At 41.5% G+C, this 20220-nt stretch overlaps 1 protein-coding gene across 2 annotated transcripts in view; it reads left to right on the plus strand.

Annotated features, from left to right (window-relative positions):
- The first annotated feature begins 2325 nt into the window (after positions 1-2325).
- Positions 2326-20220, plus strand: part of KDM3B (lysine demethylase 3B) — a 65555-nt gene continuing 47660 nt past the window's right edge. Inside the window, exons 1-2 of one of the 2 annotated variants that reach the window (XM_028103488.2) lie at positions 2326-2541; positions 16705-16872. In XM_028103488.2, the coding sequence (XP_027959289.2) occupies positions 2347-2541; positions 16705-16872 (363 nt within the window). In that variant the 5' untranslated portion in view covers positions 2326-2346. The remainder of the gene's footprint in view (positions 2542-16704; positions 16873-20220) is intronic. The other variant, XM_028103489.2, reaches the window with a different exon arrangement.

Genomic DNA, 20220 nt, shown 5'->3' on the forward strand with positions numbered 1-20220 from the left:
CAGTTGTGGTGCTGACTTGCCAGGCGCAAGAAGAGTCAAGTTGCTTAGCCTCCGTCCCAGTTTCCTGCTTCAAATTTGTGGCACTCATCTTTGAATACCAATGAAGTGTGCAGGACAGGATTGGCTTGATAACCTGGAGCAGGAGCCTTTGAGGGGATGAAAATATACTCCAAAAAGAGTGGGGGTTGTCACCTGCCCCACAAACAAAGGAGGGGCTTTGAGGAGGGTGGGGCTTTGGCATGTGGTTAAAGAAGGCTCAGTATTAAAAGTTTTTTCTTTCTTTAAAACTGCTGCTGTTTCATTTCACCCACTGAGCAAGGGTAAAGTTTGAACATCCAAACTGACTTTTCTTTTTTTCCTTTATGTTCATTCTGTTGTTGCTGTTAGATTTTTATACTGTTTATTTTCTGTGAGGCCAAGTGAGATTTCATTTTCCACTCCTGAAGTGTGCTAGTATAGGAAAGAATGTAAACTCCATGAGGGCAAGGGTTTTGTTCAGTGTTGCATCCCCAGCACGTTGAAAAGTTACTGGCACATGGAAAGGGCCTGCCATATTTGTTGAATGAATTTCTCATCTTTGCCTTCCCATCCCTGAACTTAGGCACATTTCTGTCTCTGGTGCTGAGAAGCCAGCTTTGGAACACTAGGGCAATAATTAGAACTCCATTCAGGAGAAAATCCCAACAGTGAATTTTGGTAGAAAACCTGCAAGGCAGCCAGCCAGGTTTTAGGAATTCACCCTTGTTCTCTTAACAACTGATAGTTTGTGGGCCGTGTGCTTTAAGAGATGTCTCTTGGCTCAGGAAAGCATTCTGATTCAGGCCTCGGGTTGACTTATGTGAGATGGAAGTTCCAAGGAATAAAGAGAGAAAAAGTTCAAGGAAATGTTTCCTTGGTGCTCTACAAGGTTAGTTCTAGAATGACTTCCCAAGAGGTTTCATACTTTTTCTAAAGTCAGTAGTTGCTGCCTGCTCCCCCTTGGAGCCTTAGACCTTTGCTGCAAGAAAAGTATGTCAAGGGTAAAGAAAAGGTATGGACAGGAGTTAACTGAGTAGGCACATAAGTCTTAGAAAAGAACCGGCTACTGCTCTTTCTGTCTGTAGGGCAGATCATTGAAAGAAATGGTCACTTTTAGGATAACAATCAGGGATTATTTCTAGACCCTTTATCTATGTGGTTTGTATCTACTTCCGTATATACTCATTCTGCCTCCGTAAGACCATGCACCCTGTGCTAATCTGATACTGTTGATGTCAATGATTGAGGTTTCCCAGTGCCTGGTGTGCAAGACCATCTAGGTCAAAATTTCAGTATCTCCCCTTCTCTACGGTCCCTTTTCTATCAGGAGTTATCAATCTCTCACAGCTATATTAAATGAATTGAGATAGGAGTGGTGGGGTTTTCTTTGCCCCCACTCCCACTACTTCCATGGTAAGAGGAGGTGCTATTGAACCAGAGAGGAGAATCTCTTTATTGCTGGTCTCATCCCAATTCCCCTCAAAGTTTAACTGAGAAACACCTGTACTTAAAACATTGGCAGACTTGGAAAAGGAAGAAGTTCCATGGGTTTAAGTCAAAATACCAGGATATTGGAAGCACATGGGCCTTCACCCAGTGGAAAGAATGGTATTGTAACATCCACTGGATGTAGCACATTGGTCAATTGGAAAGGAACCTATGATGTACTGGGAGTATAGAATAGGATGGTACTATGTCATGGGCCAGTGAGAGAAAGATATTGTGTCCCATGGGCCAATGGGGAGAGTTTCCTAAAAGATAGTGACAGGAATGGTAAGGGCGTATTTTCAGGACAGGAAATCAATAGATATTAGGGCACTAACTGCTTAGCTCAAAACACCAACTCGAGGTACCTTGCCCCTCAAGCCCCGCCCACCCCAGTAAAAGTCTTTGGTGTCTGAGGCGGGTAAGCTAAAGCCTTCTCACATATGGGGACCCCCCCCCCGAAAGAAGGTTGGGCCCAGGATGGTGCCATGAAGACCGAAGGACCCGCCCACTTCCCCACCCCAGCCGAAACTGCAATTCCCCTCCCTGCCGCAGGGGGCACTGCAGGCCCCGGGGAGGTTGGGGCGGAGCGCTGCGAGGGGCCCGGAGCTGCCGCCCCGCTCCGGAGCGCGGGGGGCGCTGTGCGGGGCCCGGGCTGCGGCTCCGCTCCCGGCCACGGGGGGCGCTGCGCGGCGCCGGTGGTTGGTGGTGGCTGTTGGGGGGGGTGGGGGGGAGCCGCGGCCGCGGGTGGTGCGGAGGGAGGCCTTGCGGGCGGATCGGGCGCTCAGCGGCAGAGGTGGTGGGAGGCGGCGGGCGGGAGCGCGGGTCTGGCCGGCCCTGGCGATGGCGGACGCGGCGGCCTCCCCGGTGGGCAAGCGGCTGCTGCTTCTGTTCGCGGATACCGCGGCCTCGTCCTCGGCCTCGGTCCCCGCGGCGGCGGCGGCGGCGGGCGGAGATCCGGGGCCTGCGCTGCGCACTCGGGCCTGGCGGGCCGGCACGGTGCGGGCCATGAGCGGGGCGGTGCCCCAGGACCTAGCGGTGAGTGGCGGCCGAGGCGGGCACTTGAGGCCGGGGCTGCGGGGCCTGCGGGCGGCCTCCCCGGGGGCCTTTGTGAGGGGGCGGTGGGGTGGGGGTGACCCAGTTCCGCGCCCCCAGATCTCCTTAGCGCCCCCCACCGGCTCCTCAGCACCCCGAGCTCTGGCCGGCATGGCTTCCGCGTCGGGGTGCGCGCCCCGGTTTCCCCCCGGGGGCGGCCAGGGCGCCAGGAGCTGCCGCTTCCACCTGGGAGGCCCCGCCTCCTGAGAGACCCCTTTCTCAGCGTCCCCCTCTCCCCAACACGCCTTGGGAACAGGCTCCCGAACCCTGGGTTCCCGGGCCCCTCAGAGTTCGGCTGGTGCTGTCGCTGCCTCCTGAAAGACGCGGACCTGTAGTTCCCAGCCTCCCTGGAAACCTGCGCCCTGCTCCCTTCCTCCCGGAGCCCCGAGTGGGGCGGGAATGTGGGCAATTGTGGGAGGCACAGAGGCTGCAGTTGGAGCTGCTCGGGGCTTTTTTATCTGGCAGTTACTTCCTCCTTGTCTGAGCCCGGCTCGGCCTGGCGGTCTCCAGAAAGGCCAGCTCTCGGGACTCTCTTCGGGCTCCTTTCTCTTTGAGCTTCTGGGTGACAGGAGCTGCAGTTGTGGCTGTTTTTGATAAGTTTGAGATGTGTCTTAGCGGGCGAATGGGGCTGCTGCTGGGTGGTGCTTTTTTGCTCCCAGCTCGGCTACTCCCTCAACCCTGGGAGAGGTTTTGTTGTGAAACTTTGTGTTGGAGCTTGGGCGCTTTTGGAATACTTGCCTTGGTATATTTTGTGATTAAAGTTGTTCGGTAAAATAGAACTTAACTAGTATTTGGGATCAGGTTGTGTTATTTTTGTTAATGTGGCGGCAAAATATTGTCTTTGAGCTTTGCAAGCCTCTTTAGTTCCTCATTCTGATAGCGGCCCTAGCTTCTCTGTTAAGATACTATGAAAATAGGGAGATTCTTGTGGAATGTAATGCATCAGCAGGCAGAAGGCAAATTTTCGTGATGAACTTGCTCCTCTAGATATTTTATTTGCTATAAATTGGAATGATTTTTGGGGATTTGATATTGTAGGTTTCTGATACTCATTTTTCTATCTATTGATCGGTGGTGGTAGGCTTCCCCCCCTCCCCCTTATCAAGCTTTTATGGGTTGTTTGGCTTGCGGCTGGCTTAGCCTTTGCTTCTGCTACTTGAGTTCACATTCTTTGATCTTTCTCCATGCTAAATAAGAAAAGGCTGCTTGGGCATTTATGAGGCTTCAGTGGGGCGAATTTGTAAAAAGATACCAGGAATACAAGGGGACGAGGATGATGATGAAGGAGGGGATTTGGATTTAAATTCCTCTGTGCTTTCTTCAAAAGACTGCTTTCTAGGTTGGGGTGGGGGAGAGGTGTCTCTCTCAGAGCCATTAATTTACCCCCGTAAGTGCAAAACATAATGAAGATCCATCATTACATGCATACTTTGACCTAAGGCCTAGCCTGCCCTAGCTTTTCAGTTGGAATTTTATATTCTAGTTGTTTCCTCCATCAGATGAATTGCTAATGAGCTCTGCACCTGAAATGGCTACCCATTCACTTTGTTGTTTGCTGGGCTCCCTAAGGGCAGAGGTTTTTGAAGCTCACTGAAATGCTGGACACTACTAAGCTAAATACTGAATAATTTTACCACTGGGCTCATTGAATTGGTTTCTCAAACCAAGTAAAAAGTTGCAGTGATTCTTGGAAATTAAAGCCAAGCGTACATTAGAACTGTGTTGAGGTCTTGCATGGAGCTGTATACATAAAGAAGCAAAGGCAGATTAGGATTTTGAGAATAAACAAGCTTGTCCTGTATGTTTATCAAGGGACATAGATGAGAAACAACCACAACAAAACTCAGAGCCTTTAGAATTTTTCACCAGTTTGCAAAATTGCTCAAGAATTGCAGTTGCTATGTTGAGGTTCTATTAATGACAATGACTAGTCTAGGATGAGAACTGGCCGTTTGTTTTTCTTTTTCATTAAAGAGATTTCCTTTGGACCCTAGACATGTGGGCCTTACCAATTTGCACCACACACCGTAGTAAACACAACCGTCTTCCAATCAAAAGTGTTCTTCCTGTACTCAAGGGTGGAGTTTTCAAGCAGCTGGCCTGTGATTGGGCAGATTTTCATTCAGTTAGTTTAAGATGTTTTCAGGCATGCTTGGTTTTGAGTAATGCATAGCAGGGCGCCCCCTGTTAAGGATGAGTAATTGAGGGTTGGATGAATGAATTTTTGAAGTGATTGAAAACACTTCTCAGTTTTAGGCTCCATTAATACCCTCTTTCTAAATACTTTTTAATCCTGAATGTTTCAAAATGTAGCCCTGCTCCATTTAATGAACCCTTTTCTGGAAAACAATACCAAAGCGATGTACTACCTTAAAATGAAATATGAAAAAAGAAAAGTCAGGATCCTTTTGATTGGGAGTTTTGTTGTTGAGGGTTTGATAGTGGGCATCTTCATCAAAGCTATGCTAACAAATAATTACTGAGATTTTTAGATGTAATAGGGAAAAAACCTCCCCGCCCCCCATGGAATAGTAGCTTTATTTGTATTTCTAAATAGGCTTGTTTAAAAAAAAAGTCTTGTTGCAAGATTAGTTTAATGGATTTTTATGCATTTCTTCCTGACTCTAAAGTCTGTCCTCTTTGTGTTCTAAATCATTATTGGTTCATATGAGTTGCAGAGACCTTGGAACCTTCATATATGTAGGGACGGTAGGTAAGACACACAGACCAAAAAAAAAACATGGGTTTTCCTTCCCTTTTTTTTTTTGTTAAAAAGCAAGACTTCCATTTTGTGAAATGTCAAATAACCAAAAGTACCCAGGAAAAGCCAACAATCTATCTTTCACAGGCCTCCACTTGCAAAAGAAGGCTTTGCTCATCTTTCTTCATACTAGTACAAAAAATGTAAAAACATTCATCTATATACAAAGGGTTGCCTTTTTCTTAATCAAATGTATCACGCTGCACAATATCTGCAGGCTCTTTCCCCCCCCCTTTTAAGTAAGGACTCTGTTTTTTTAAGATTCTATTTTTAAGTAATCTCTATACCCAACCTGGGGCTCAAACTTAGAACCCCGAGATCAAGAGTTGCAGGCTCTACCCACTGAGCCAGCCAGCTGCCCCTCTCTCTCCATTCAACATTATACCATGGGCATCAATACCTATAGATCTTACTCATCCTTTTAGGTAACTACATTGTATTTCATAGAATGGATGTACCATCATTTGTTCAATCATTCCTCCTTATGCTGTTAAAGTTATTGAAAAAAAATTTTGGTACTACAAATAATGCTGTGGTTAATAAACTTGAGCATATATCTTGTGTAATCATGGTTTTATTTCTGTAGTTTAGACATTCAGGAGTGGGTTAGGAGCTACAGGAGTATATGCATCTTTTATTTTATTAGGTAATGCCAGGTTGTTTTCCAGTGAGGTGAAAGCATTTCATACTCCCACCAGCAGTGCGTGCATGCAGTGCTTTCCCTTTTTACCTTTGCCATCATGGTGTCATCGGTCTTTGTCATTTTTGGCAATCCAATGGGTAAAGAATAATATAGCATTTTCATGACTACTGGCTTTTTTCTATGTTTATTGGCTCTTTGTATTTTTTTAATGAGTTTTATGCCTATCTTTTGCCCATTTGAATAAAGGAGTTGTCATTGCTCTGTACAAGTTCTGTGCATTTTCAGGATATGAACTCTTTTACTTGACAAGTGTGTTGCAGTTATTTTCTCTTTGTCTTTTAACTTGATGAGTTGTTTTGCCATACAGAAAAACAAAAATGTTTATATCATCAGATCTCTTGGACTTTTCCTAATGGCTTCTGGGTTGCTTGGGGACAGCTCCCCTGTCTTGAGCCTATATAAATGTTGTTCAGGTTTTCTTTATTTTTACCTTGAGATCTTTGATCCACCTGGAATATTTTTGCAAACGGCATGTGAGGTGGGGGATCTAACTTGTTTCCTACTGAGTAACCAATGGTGGCAGCACCAATTTTATTAAGTAAACTGCCCTTTTCTTGCTGTTTCTTATAATTAAATGATGCCTTTAGTAGCACTGATTTGTTTTGAATGTGTAGCGTAGCTATCACAGCTCTCCAGAACTTGGAAGAGGAGTGAAAGCATATCTGCCTTATTTTTTTTATCCCTTAATCTTTCATCTTTTATCTGGCGGAAAGGTGGGCTCTAAAGTACTCCTTTCCTTTGATTCCAGATAATGTAATAATTGTAGCAGTGTCCAGGCTAGTACCATGTTTCTTCTGTCTGGGAGTCTTCCAAGAGGACTGAAAGCATATCTGTATCTGCCTTATTTTTTTTTACGTCCTCCTTGTCTCGGGTTAGGTGGACTTTAAAATACCTCCCTACTTTGTTTGTAGGTAATGTAATGATTAGAATCAGGTCCAGGACAGTACCATATTTCCAGTCCACAGTCAAAGCCTGTGACCTAGAACTTCAGTCCTAATTGAAATGGGAGTTTATAGATTTTAATGATTATCCTTAAGTGTCCTTTTCTTATAATTCCAGAAGTTTAATAAAAAGCTGCATGATACACAATACGCGGTTTATTAAATAGAATATGGTTTTGTGGATTGGTGTAAGGTTTAGAGAACTTTAAATAAAAGTGAGATTGTACAAATGAATATGTAATGTTTAAGTGTGAGTCCCTCTAACTGCACTTTTCATTTTAATTCTCTTAGAGCAGGAGGTCTGTTTTTGAGACAGTGAGCCATCCTTGAGTTTTTCAGGCACTCAGGTGTTTCATATTGTTCTTTTTTTTTAAAGTTTGTCTTGTATGTATGTGTATAATTGTTAATAGTTGCCTCTTTGTGTTTGCATTCTGTTTATTTTAGAGCTGTGTAGTATATCCACCAGTGATCACATACACTGGTCATTTTGTCCATCCAGCATCCTCTCTCCCTTTACTACACAATCAGATCTTTCCTCTTAATTACCCATTTGTTTCTAAGAGTTCCTTCACTAACTCCCCACCTGCCAAGGGCTCATTCCCTCCTTCAGTGCTCACTTGCCGGGTTCTCATTTCCATCGTGTTATGGTTGATTTAGTTCCCCACTTTCCTTCCCCTAAATGGTGGGTAAGTAACATGGCCTTTCTGTTGTTAGTGATTTTCTCAACAGCTGGAGTTGATTCCTGTAGGCTTTGCTTCCACAGGCCTGGGGGACACAACACCTGTTGCTGCTTCTCAGTTTTCCACTGCCTTTGACAGGTTGGTGGTTTTTAAGCCCTCCCTACCCCACTCCCCTAACTGCCAGAGTGTCTTTTACCCTTCTTCTATAGATGGGTAAAACCTGCCTGATTGTTAAGTAGTGACTCATATAGTATGACCTCTCTGTTTTGCAAGAGCAAAAACTCCATTTGTGTGTGTGTGTCCAGGAGTAATCAGGCTCTAGGGAACTGATTCTCACTAACCAAACTCTCTGGAGACTTATTTGTAAATCATCATATAAGGTTATTAATTTACAGTGGGAGATAATACCTGTCCAGAGATCTGCACAGAGCCCCCTCCTGGTCTACTCAAGACCAAATTACAGATAAGAAGGACCCTTGGTGTGCAAGGAATCGAATGAGGGAACGTGGGTGTTGCCAAAAGGATATTTATAGCAAGTATCCCTGATTCAGTGATCTTGCACTTTCTTAATACTTTCTGGCTTCTGCTTTGTTTCCCCTTGACCCCTTTGCTTTTAATGTTAACCATTGAAATCCTATAAAGAGAAGAGAAAGCCTGTGCATTCCAGGTTCTACCACCTCTGTAAAGCCTTTCTGAATCCCCAGCATGTTTTTTTTTTCTTTGCTACTTTAGTACTTTGTTATATGCCTCTTTTGGAATATTAATCACGGTTTTTCTTCTTATAGATATATAACAAGATGTATAGCTAGCTTATCTTCCCTACTAAATTGTAAGTTCCATCAAGAACAGAACATGCATTTTTCTGTTATTTTAAGAGGACTTCTCTGACTCCCATATCTTAAAAAGAGTATTTAGAAGCTGGTATTAGATTGTTAACTTTCACATCTGATTTATTACGGAATTTCTACTCTGTGGCCTCCTGTCATAAGGTGTTTATAATTGATCTTTAATTTTTTTGTTACATATTTCTGTTGATATGGACTTAGTACTAATTTTTTGGTCTTGAGATTAATGGAATCTTACTTGGGACTCCAGTCCGGAGTCCATTGTCCACTGGTTTTTGTGACTTATATCTGGCTTATTAGATTAGAAGCATTAGATGTTTTATTTTTGTGATTCTCAGGTAATGCATGCCTGTGATACAGAATGAAGAAATTATTTTGATGATAATTTTTAAAAGTAGCCCCTGTATGTCACAACCGATTAGAAACTGCTGTTTATGTTTTGATACGTATTCATCTAACCTCTTTTTTAGAATTGTTAAAAGTCGAATTCATACTGTATTTTCAATTTTGTGTTTTGCTTTTTTACTTAATGTCGCAATTTTCCTGTGTTACTGAAAACTTTTGTGTATGGGTGATTTTAATTTTCTTGGTGCTTTATTTTCCACAGGTAACATGTATTGTTCTCAACTGAAAGGAAGACAATAAAATGCTTTCTAAGAAAAATCTTACAATTTTTATTGGCTGGATAATTTATTTAACTGTTCCTCTTTCATTGAATATTGAAATTGTTTCACATTTTAACCTTTATCAGTTATGCCGTGATGAGCATTTTTGTGAATAAAGCCTATCCTGGATTATTGCCAGGAGTGTTATTATGGAGACACAGAGTGTTCACATATTTAAGATTCTTGATAGATAACATTTTTTTTCTTTTTTTAATATCATACCAATTTATAATCAGACCAGTAGTGTGAGTTTCTTAAGGAATGCAAGTTTATCAGGAGACCAAAGTCCGCTAGGCCTTTTATGCTTTTATTTCATTTAATCCTCAGACAATCCTTTGAGATACTTACTGTCCCTATTTATAGGCAAAGGAGGTGAGGCGCAAAGAGGCTAAAGTGACTTGCCCTGGGCTACACTGCTAAGAAATGAGGAAGTTGGGATGCAAATCCAGATCTTTGTGATTCCACAGCCCCTAAAAGCGCTATATATGTATATGCTTGAGTTTTTATTCAGGTTATCCCTATGGTACTCAAGTACTTAACATTTAATTTATTGTGGTTGTTATAAGGGGGGGTGAGGTGGTGAATAAGGTTAATTATTAGAAAGCTATCTCTCTCTTTTTTTTTTAAAGATTTTATTTATTTGAGAGAGAGAATGAGAGAGAGAGCACATGAGAGGGGGAGGGTCAGAGGGTGAAGCCGACTCCCTGCTGAGCAGGGAGCCGGATGCGGGACTCGATCCGGGGACTCCAGGATCATGACCTGAGCCGAAGGCAGTCGCCTAACCAACTGAGCCACCCAGGCGCCCTAGAAAGCTATCTCTTGATCAAAGGAACCACACAGAGAAAATTGTTTTTTGTTTGAAAACTGCTGTCTTCTAGACATGCATCATTCCGCATCTTGGCTATCGAGATATCCCACAGTTTTGTAAAATCATTTGAAACAGACTTTACGTTTTGTTTAGAATCATTAAAATTCAGCTGGTAGATTTTATAGATCTTAAATTGGCTTTTTTCAACAACACCTGAATCAGGCAGCAAACCCTTGTGGCTGATAGAAAGGAACTCCAGAGAGCCCTGCAAAATGAAAGACATAGGCAAAAGGAGGTGGGACAAGAAGATTATTCTAGCAAAGAGCTGATTGTTTCAGACAAGGCCACTTTCCTTGGGGGGCAGTGGGGGTCTGTCAGGCTGATTACATCACTAGTAGTGACCAGGTAGTTCCAGATTTACTGGTTTAAGATTCCATTCCTGGGAGATTTGTGATTTGATGACTTGGGCTTAGCACAAGTGACTCCATTTTGGACCTGTTGTCCTTTGTGAACAGAGTGTAGGTAGGAAAATTGGAAAAGAAAATTTAGGGACCTTTGGAGTTGAGTTAGTCTTCCATTTCCCTTACTCTCAGTCATCACAATATCCTGTTACTATTATCTCTCTGGTTTCTCAAACTTTTCCCTTCATACAGCCTTGTGGGGTTAGGCCTTTTTCATCTCTTTCCTGGATTATCATGGCTTTGTAATTGGTCTCCCTGCCTTCAGTTTCTTCTCTCTGTAATTAATCTTCCACCCTGTTCCCAAAGTTAATACTTTCCCTTTTAAAAGTATTAAGCATTTTTATGAATACATATTTTTTTAAAGAAGAAGGCACATTTACTGATTAAGGCTAAAATACTATTACCTCTTTTGTCTCAATCCTTCTGTTCCCTCACTGCCCCCCCAAAATCTGTAACCAGCTTTTTTTTTTTTTTTTTTAAGATATTATTTGTTTGAGAGAGAGAACAGTCAGGGGGAGGGGTAGAGGGACAAGCAGACTCCTGCTGAGCGGGGAGCCTGACACAGGGCTCGATCCTAGGACCCCAAGGCCACTACCCACGCTGAAGTCAGACACTCAACCAACTGACACACCCAGACGCCCCTGAAGCCAGCTTTTTTGCATATAATACATCTTGGAGATTTTTCCTTAAGTGTTTTAGATGTATCTTTTTTTTTTTAAGATTTTATTTATTTATTTAATTGACAGTGAGAAAGGGAACACAAGCAGGGGGAGTGGGAGAGAGAAGATGCAGGCTTCCTGCCAAGCAGGGAGCCCAATGGCGGGCTCCATCCCAGGACCCCGGAACTATGACCTGAGCTGAAGGCAGCCGCTTAACCAGCTGAGCCACCCAGGTGCCCCTAGATGTATCTCATTTTTTAAAGACTTCTCAATACTACTTCACGGTATAAGTAAAGTGTGTTTAGACATTCATCTAATTTAAAATACTTCGTAATTTCTATTTTGATTTTCTATTTTAAACTGAACATTAAGTTTTTCCCCAGATGGCACTATCTTTATAAAACATTTTACTATGTCTTCCCCCTCCCCGTTTAAAACTATCAGTGGCTCCCCCAGTGCCTATATCAGGGAACATAAACCCACATGGGTCCAGGGTACCAGGCTTATGAAAACAGGTGAAAGACCAGAGGGTAGAGTGGAGATTGGCACCTGGAGAGTGCAGACACTGCCTAAAGATGCACATTAAAAACAAACCAACAACAACAACAAAACATTCTGCTGGCCAAACAAGACACCTTTGCCACCAGATTTCAATGCATCACGCATTAACATGCCAGTCAGAGCCCTTACAGAGCCCTTACTTACTTACTGACTGGTAGCTCTGGCTGCTGCCTGGAACACACAGTCTGCTTTTATGTTTCTGTTCCTTTGTACCTGCTGGAAAGGCTCTCCTTTCCCTGCCAGAATGCTTGTCTTTTAAGACCCAGCATGGGTACTACTATCTCTTCTGTAAAACTGTTCTAGTTTCTCAAGGCAGATGCCTTTTCTGGCCTAATATAGCATGTTCACATCTTTGTTACTGCCCTTATTACATAGCTCTATGATCATTTCTATACCTCTCTGTTGACTCATCTGGGGTGTGAGTCCCTCTGTCAATTGCTAGCTTTATTCACCTTGATATTCTTGACCCCAGTAAATGCTATACATTAACATAAGGGGTGTTCTGTTTTTGTTGAGAGTGAATAAATGAGTAATTTTATTAATTGTAGGAAGGATGGCCTTAGGGAGAACCAGAATCTAAACTGATGATTAAACAATAAACATGAAAGCTTATATTACTCATATTACTACTATCTGATATTATCAAACTTGAGAGAAATTAATTGATTTTATTAAAGAATTTTAATGTCACTAAAATAAATGTAAATCACTTAGATACTATAAAAGGAATTTTTAAATAAAAGCAAGAGTATTGGCACTAACTTAACTAATGAAATATTTTACATCTAGTCCTTGGGTTTTAGCTGTAGCATGTGTAGTTCTATTTGCTGCTTCTATTCTAATAATAGAAATTTTAAAAAAAGATTTTAAATAATCAACTCAAAACTGTTTTAGTCTTGTTCTGTTCAGATACTCAACCTGCCTTGGTCATCTCTGACTCAGTCCAACCACAATCATTGATTTTTGTTAGTTTATATCCCTTCCTCCTGTTCTGTGACCTGGCCACTACCATTTTAAGAGTTCATGTTCTAGGTACTTTAGTCTGAAATGATTCTTTATATGTTCTACCTTCTTCCATTACTCTAGCTAGGGAGTAAAGCACAGTGCTAGGGCCAGAAATAAGCCTCACTGTTGAGAGAATATGTTTACATATATCCACATTCCATATTGCTCTTTATTTTCCTTTTCCTAAAGATTTATTTATTTTGGAGAGAGAGCAAGTGAGCGAGCGAGTGGTGGGAGGGGCAGAGGGAGAGGGAATCTCAAACAGACACCACACTGACCACAGAGCCCTATCTCACCACAGGGGACTCAATCTCAGGACCCTGAGATCAGGACCTGAGGTGAAACCAAGAGTTGGACGCTTAACCGACTGCGCCACCCAGGCGCCCCTCCATATTGCTCTTAAAACAAATTCATATTGTTAGCCTTGAGGTATAGCTTGATCCCAGAACATACATCACTGTTGTTGTCATCAAAGTAAACACTTTATTCCATATATGTCCTTTGCCCAAGTGGGTTGCGAGATAATTTCCCTTAAATTAAGCAAGATCTGGCTTTCCAATAATTGAACTTTTCCCTGATGTTTTCAGATAAGTGATGATAGGATTCCTGAATATTAACTTTTGGAATGTTGAAGTTCTTTTGTACATAGAGTAAAAATTGTTACAGCTGTAGTACAGTTACTTCTTTTAGCGTTGTTGTATTTGTGTGTTGCTATAACTTATAATTTTGTGACTCATGGTTGATTTTTAATGTGGTTGGCAGATTAGAACTGCAGCATGGCACCTGGCTGTCATTTGCCATGGAACCTCAACCTCTGGTTTTCTGAGTGATGCCCAGTACAGGACTGTCACTCAGGGTCAGACTCAGCCAGGGCATTTAATGCTTCATGCTTCTTTACATGCCATGCAAGGTCTTGTGTCTCTTTTAGCCACCTCCTCCTCCTGACATCAGTTATGTAATGGTACCACTCTGGTTCAAAATCCAAGCCATGGTTGCGTTTTCCTTTGCCCTTTTATCCAGCCAGTCATCAAGCTTGGTGATAGAACTCATGGATTCTCCTAAACACAAGTCATTTTTTTTTTCCTAGTCTCACTGCTTCCACTCTAAGTCATCGAAGAACACTCCCTATTACCTTCCCCAACTCCAGTCCATCTATAGCCACTGGTAGGTAGGCGAATTTCCTTAAAGCTGACTGCTCTGTTCATAGCTTGACCTCAGTTAGAAACCTTTTAGTGGCACTTGTGTACATGCATGCACACACAAGCACACTTACCCCTCCCATTGGCAGCTGGATGAATCCCCAATTTTTCATCCCAGTATTCAAGGTCTTCCACCTTGACTCTTAGTTTTTTTAGCCTCATCTCCCACTCCTTCCTCCACAGTCTGCTTATATAGCTCCTCGCCATCCTAGAACTTGATTGGGACTTTTTTTTTTTTTTTTTTTGGCCTCAGCCCATGTAAGTCCCTCTGGACCCCTGAGGTGATCTCTGCTGCCTCTTTATTTTACTTTATTTCTCTTTGTTTTATGGCATATTATTCCCTAAGTAGTGCTTTGCAATTGACCAAAGTGCTTTTGAATCCATTACTTAATTTAAATTTCACAACCTCTGTATGAGGGAAGTAAGAGAGGTGTGTCGTATCACAAGGGAGAAAGCCAATGCTTGAGGAGGGAAGAGTGACTTGTCCAGTGTTGCAGTTCATAGAGTGGAGCTAATGCTCAAATCCAAGCCTCCTAGAACATAAACTCCAACCTTTGTTTATTTATGCTGTTACTACCTTTCTTGGTGCCTGAGTCTGCACATAAGTGCAGACTTGATTATCTCTTCCCAGTTGTACGCAAGTTATTTGAAGTTGTGTTTTATTCCCTTGGAACATATATGTATATGAGTGAGCCCATTCATATATTAAATATATTGCAGTTCAGTGTTCTCTTTCTCTATAAAAAATCATGCTTCTGCTTTCTGAGCCTCGTTTCCCCTTTGTGTGTGTGTGTAAGTAGAAGTGAAGCTTACTTGTTATAATAAAACTGGAGCTTTATATAATGAATTTAATTTCTGGGATAACTTTCCAGCAATGCACTCCACACCCACAAGGTTATATTGTCTGTGAAGAGATTAAACCTAATAATGCTAGGCTACTGAGAAGTGATTTCACACTTTTCAAGTATAAGTGTCCTGAAATTTCATATAATTGTACCTATAATTTTGTATGTTGACTGGATGAGAACATGTATACCAACAAAAGCTGATACGAATTCAGTAACAAGTTTAATGGATTTAAATTTTATTCATTATATCATCAACATATATTTTTCAAAGATTTTATTTATTTATTTATTCATTATTTGAGATAGATAGGAAGAGCACAGAGGGAGAGTGAGAGAAGCAGACTCCCTGTTGAGCAGAGAGCCTGTTGTGGGATTTTATCCCAGGACCCTGAGATCATGACCTGAGCTGAAGGCAGACACTTAACCAACTGAGCCACCCAGGTGCCCTCATCAACATATATTTTTAAAATAATAGTACATATATATACGACATATGTAGTACTCACTCTATAGGAAATGCTTGGTGCCCCTAGTACTTAAAAATCTTGGTAACTCCATGGTTCCTAGTTGGGAGTCACTGCTCAGGGATTCTGGCTTTGTCCTACATCACTCATTGTTGCCTTAGGAAGCTTCTTGTGAGAAATTTCCTACAGTGCCAAGGGGTTGAAAAAGCATTGCTTCCCTGCGTAATGGCTTTGTTTTCCGACAGAGGGGCAGCTGGCTGGCTCAGAGGGTAGAACATGTGACTCTTGATCTCCAGGTTGTGGGTTTGAGCCCCACGTTGGGGGTAGAGTTTAATTAAAAAAAAAAAAAAAGATGTAGATGGTGGGACCTATGCAGCTGACTTCCCATTTTCAAATTGGCCTTTAAGAAGCTTAGAGCCAAAAACATCAGTTAGTCATACTAGCTGTATAGATCCTTAGCGGCCAGCTTAAGTTTTCCATTTTATACTTTGATAGTGACTTCCTTTTGTAGTTTGCTTGGTCTTGATTTTTTTTTCATTTATATTTTATCACTTTATTGCATGTGTTTCCCAAAAGCAAACTAAAATTCTGTGAAAATGAATGAACACTCTAGCCCTTCTATGACCAGCTATATTTTAGGTCCTGGGTATAACTATTTTAAGTACTGATACCTATTTGCGTAAGTCTTGCTCTTTATGCTGCATGTGAAACATGCTCAGAAGTCAGAATTTATATGGAAAAGCCAAACCTAAGCATACTATTTATTAGAAAAATGTAGTTTGATTTAATATGAATCACTTTCAAAAACTTCTTACACTGTCTACTTAACCATGTCTCAAAAAGTAGAGTGTCTCTTGTGGGAGGAAGCAAAGCCTTGTTGATGATGATAGCATGCCTCTCCTAACAGATATGAGATCACTCCTGGCAGGGGTAATTTTTTTTAATTAAATAAATTTTTAAATTAAGTAAAATCCACACGTAGGACTGGGAGGGCAACTTCTTTTTTCAGTGTTTATCCTTTTGAATTTTGTGCCATGTGTGTGTATCACCTATTCAAAAAAAAAGTATCAAAAAAGTTCATAGTCCTTTTCAATAGAACTGTAAAAAATTTCTCTCCAGCCTAATAGACTGTGAGCTCTTTGAGACCAGGAAATGTGCTAGATTTCTCTCTCTTATTTCTGAACCTAGTCCAGTTCTTTATACATAGTAAGTCCCCAGCTGGTGTGCATAGATGTAAATTGGAAACCAAGAGTTACAAATTTCAATAGGATCACGGCTAAAAATTGTTGACTGTGGATGTGCCCCCTTAACTCTGCTACCCTTTTCAGAGTGAAGCTGAGCACAGCTTCCTTGCTCTGAAGTAAGATTGATTTTTATTGAAATTCATTAGAAGAACTTAAAAAAAAAAGTAGAATTTTTCCTAGTCACGGTTTATGTTTCTTTAATTATTACAGTGTGGATTTTTCCAGATGTGACCTCCAAACTCCTTTTCATCTCTTTTTGCAGATCTTTGTAGAATTTGATGGCTGTAACTGGAAGCAACACTCCTGGGTTAAAGTTCATGCTGAAGAAGTTATTGTGCTTCTGCTGGAAGGGTCTCTGGTATGGGCACCCCGGAAGGACCCAGTCCTTGTCCAGGGCACTCGAGTCTCAATCACACAGTGGCCAGCCCTGGTGAGTGATTTATTGGCTAGGAACATATTTGGGCTTTACTCCTATATTATAACTGTAACTGTGGTATTTACCCAATAGCTAAACTCTTTAGAACTCCCAAAACTCCGCGCTTATCCCTAATATACCTTTATTCTGAAGTTACTAAAGCAAAAATTGGGAGATCTTTTCTCCTGTGTCTTCTGAAACTTACTTTGTTTTATTGAAGTATAATTAACATACAGGTTTATATTAGTGTTAGCTGTACAATATAATGATTCAACAATCCTATGTATTACTCAGCGCCCATCGTGATAAGTATACTCTCAATCCTCTTTATTTCACCCCTGCCCCCACCTACCTCCCCTCTGGCAACCACCAGTTTGTTCTCTGTATTAAAGGGTTTTTGGGGGGCGCCTGGGTGACTCAGTTGTTAAGCGTCTGCCTTCGGCTCAGGTCATGATCCCAGGGTCTTGGGATCGAGCCCCGCATCGGGCTCCCTGCTCCGCGGGAAGCCCGCTTCTCCCTCTCCCATTCCCCCTGCTGTGTTCCCTCTCTCGCTGTGTCTCTGTCAAATAAATAAAACCTTTAAAAAAAATTTATAAAGGGTTTTTTTGTCTTTTTTCTTTGTTCATTTTGTTTCTTAAATTCCACATATGTGTGAAATCATATGGCATTTGTTTTCCTTTGTTTGACTTATTTCACTTAGCATTATACCCACTGAGTCCATTCATGCTGTTGAAAATGGCAAGATCTCATTCTTTTTTATGGATGAATAATACTCCATATGTGTGTGTTTTCTTTATCCATTTATCTGTGAATGGACACTTATTGCTTCTATATCTTGCCTATTGTACATGACCCTGCAAGAAACAGGAGTGCATGTATCTTTTCAAATTAGTGTTTATGTTTTCTGGGTAAATACCTAGTAGTAGAATTAATGAATCATCTGGTAATTGTATTTTTAATTTTTTGAGGACCTTCCATTTCCCACAGTAGCTGCACCAATTTACATTCCCACCAACAGGGCAGGAGGATTCCTTTTTCTCCACATCCTCACCAACACTTGTTATTTCTAGTCTTATTGATACTGACGGGTGTGAGGTGGTATCTCATTGTGGTTTTGTGCATTTCCCTGATGAGGAGTGATGTTGAGCATCTTCTCATGTGTCTGTTGGCCATCTGTATGCCTTTGGAAGGTCTGTTCAGGTCCTCTACCCGTTTTTAATTGGATTATTTGGGCATTTTTATGGTGTCATTTTTTTTTTATATTAACCCCTTATGGGATATATCATTCTCCAAATACCTTTTCCCATGGAGTACGTTGCCATGTCATTTTGTTGATAGTTTCCTTTCCTGTGCAAAGGGTTTTTATTTTGGCATAGTCCTGATAGTTTATTTTTGCTTTTGTTTTCCCTTGCCTGAGGAGACATATCGAGAAAAATGTTTCTATGGCCAGTGTCAACGAAATTACTGCCTATGTTTTATTTTATGGTTTCAGGTTTTAACATTTAGTTGTTTAATCCATTTTTTTTAAAGATATTATTTATTTATTTGAGAGAGAGAGAAACAGCATGAGAGGAGAGAGGGTCAGAGGGAGAAGCAGACTCCCCGCTGAGCCGGGAGCCTGATGTGGGACTTGATCCCAGGATTCCAGGATCATGACCTGAGCCGAAGGCAGTCGCTTAACCAACTGAGCCACCCAGGCACCCCTAATCCATTTTTTTTTAAAGATTTTATTTATTTATTTGAGAGAGAGAGAATGAGAACGAGAGAGCACATGAGAGGGGGGAGGGTCAGAGGGCGAAGCCGACTCCCCGCCTAGCAGGGAGCCCAATGCAGGACTCATCCGGGAACTCCAGGATCATGACCTGAGCCGAAGGCAGTTGCTCAACCAACTGAGCCACCCAGGCGCCCTAGGTGTTTAATCCATTTTGAGTTTATTTTTATATTGGTGTAAGAGAATGGTCCAGTTTTATTCTTTTGCATGTAGCTGTACAGTTTTCCCAACAATATTTGTGAAGAAACTATCTTTTCCTCATTGTATATTCTTGTGTCCTTTGTCATAGATTCATTGACCATATAAGCTATAAGCATGGGTTTATTTCTGGGCTCTTTATTCAGTTCAGTTGATCTTTGTGTCTAATTTTGTGCCAGTACTGAAACTTTTTATGTTAGGTAATATTTGATACTTTTGTTTCTAAAGAATTTTTCCCCTTTAGTGTCTTCTCATAGTAAGGTTATGAAACAATGTAATCCTTAAAGTCTTCTCTTTCCCTAAGAACTCATTATTTTCCGCTAGCTAGATAAAATTGACATACAACCTTGTGCAAGTTTGTGAACAACATGATAATTTGATATACATATATATTGTGAAATGATTGCCACACAGTAAGGTTAGTTAATATATTCCACTGGTTCACATAGTTAATATTTGGTGTATGTGTGATCAGAACTTCTAAGATTTACTTTCTTAGCAACTTTCAAATATACATTATTGTTAACTTCAGTCACTATGCTTTACATTAGGCCCCTCACAACTTATAACTGAAGTTTGTACCCTTTGACCACCTTTACCCATTTCACATTCCCTCTGACCTATGGGAATCACCAGTCTCCACTGTATCTCTGAGTTCTTTTTTTTTTTTTTTGGTAGCTTCCATATGTAAATGAGATTCTATCTTTTTTTTTTTTTTTTTTTGTCAGAGAGAGAGAGCAAGGGAGCACAAGCAGGGGTAGCAGCAGGCAGAGGCAGAGGGAGAAACAGGCTCCCCACTGAGCAGGGATCCCGATGCGGGGCTGGATCCCAGGACCCTGGGATCATGACCTGAGCCGAAGGCAGACACTTAACCAGCTGAGCCACCCAGGCACCCTGAGATTATATCTTATTTGTTCTCTGTCTGACTTATTTCACTTAGTAAAATGCTCTCAAGTTTCATCTATGTTGTTTAAGTGATGGGCTTTCCTCCTTTTTTATGGCTAAATGGTATTCCTGCGTGTGCACATACCACATCATTTTCCTCATCTGTCACTGGATGCTTAGGTCGTTTCCATATCTTGGCTGTTGTGAATAATGATGTAGTGAATGTGGGGGTGCAGATTTTCTTTTGAGATGGTGATTTCATTTTCTTCAGATACATACCCAGAAATGGTATTGCAGCATCATATGGTAGTTCTATTTTTAATTTTTTGAGGATCCTCCATGCTGTTTTCTATAGTGACTGCACCAGTTTACCCTCAACTGTGCACAAGGGTTCCCTTTTCTCTGCCTCCTTGTCAGCCCTTTTTGTCTTTGATGATAGCCCTTCTGACAAGGTGTGAAGTGATGTCTCCTTGTGGTATTTATTTGCATTTCCCTAATGATTAGTGATG

The sequence above is a fragment of the Eumetopias jubatus genome, unplaced genomic scaffold (assembly GCF_037043125.1).
Source record: "Eumetopias jubatus isolate StellerSeaLion01/CBP00866 unplaced genomic scaffold, mEumJub1_p1.0 scaffold_5, whole genome shotgun sequence".
Taxonomy (NCBI): Eukaryota; Metazoa; Chordata; class Mammalia; order Carnivora; family Otariidae; genus Eumetopias; species Eumetopias jubatus.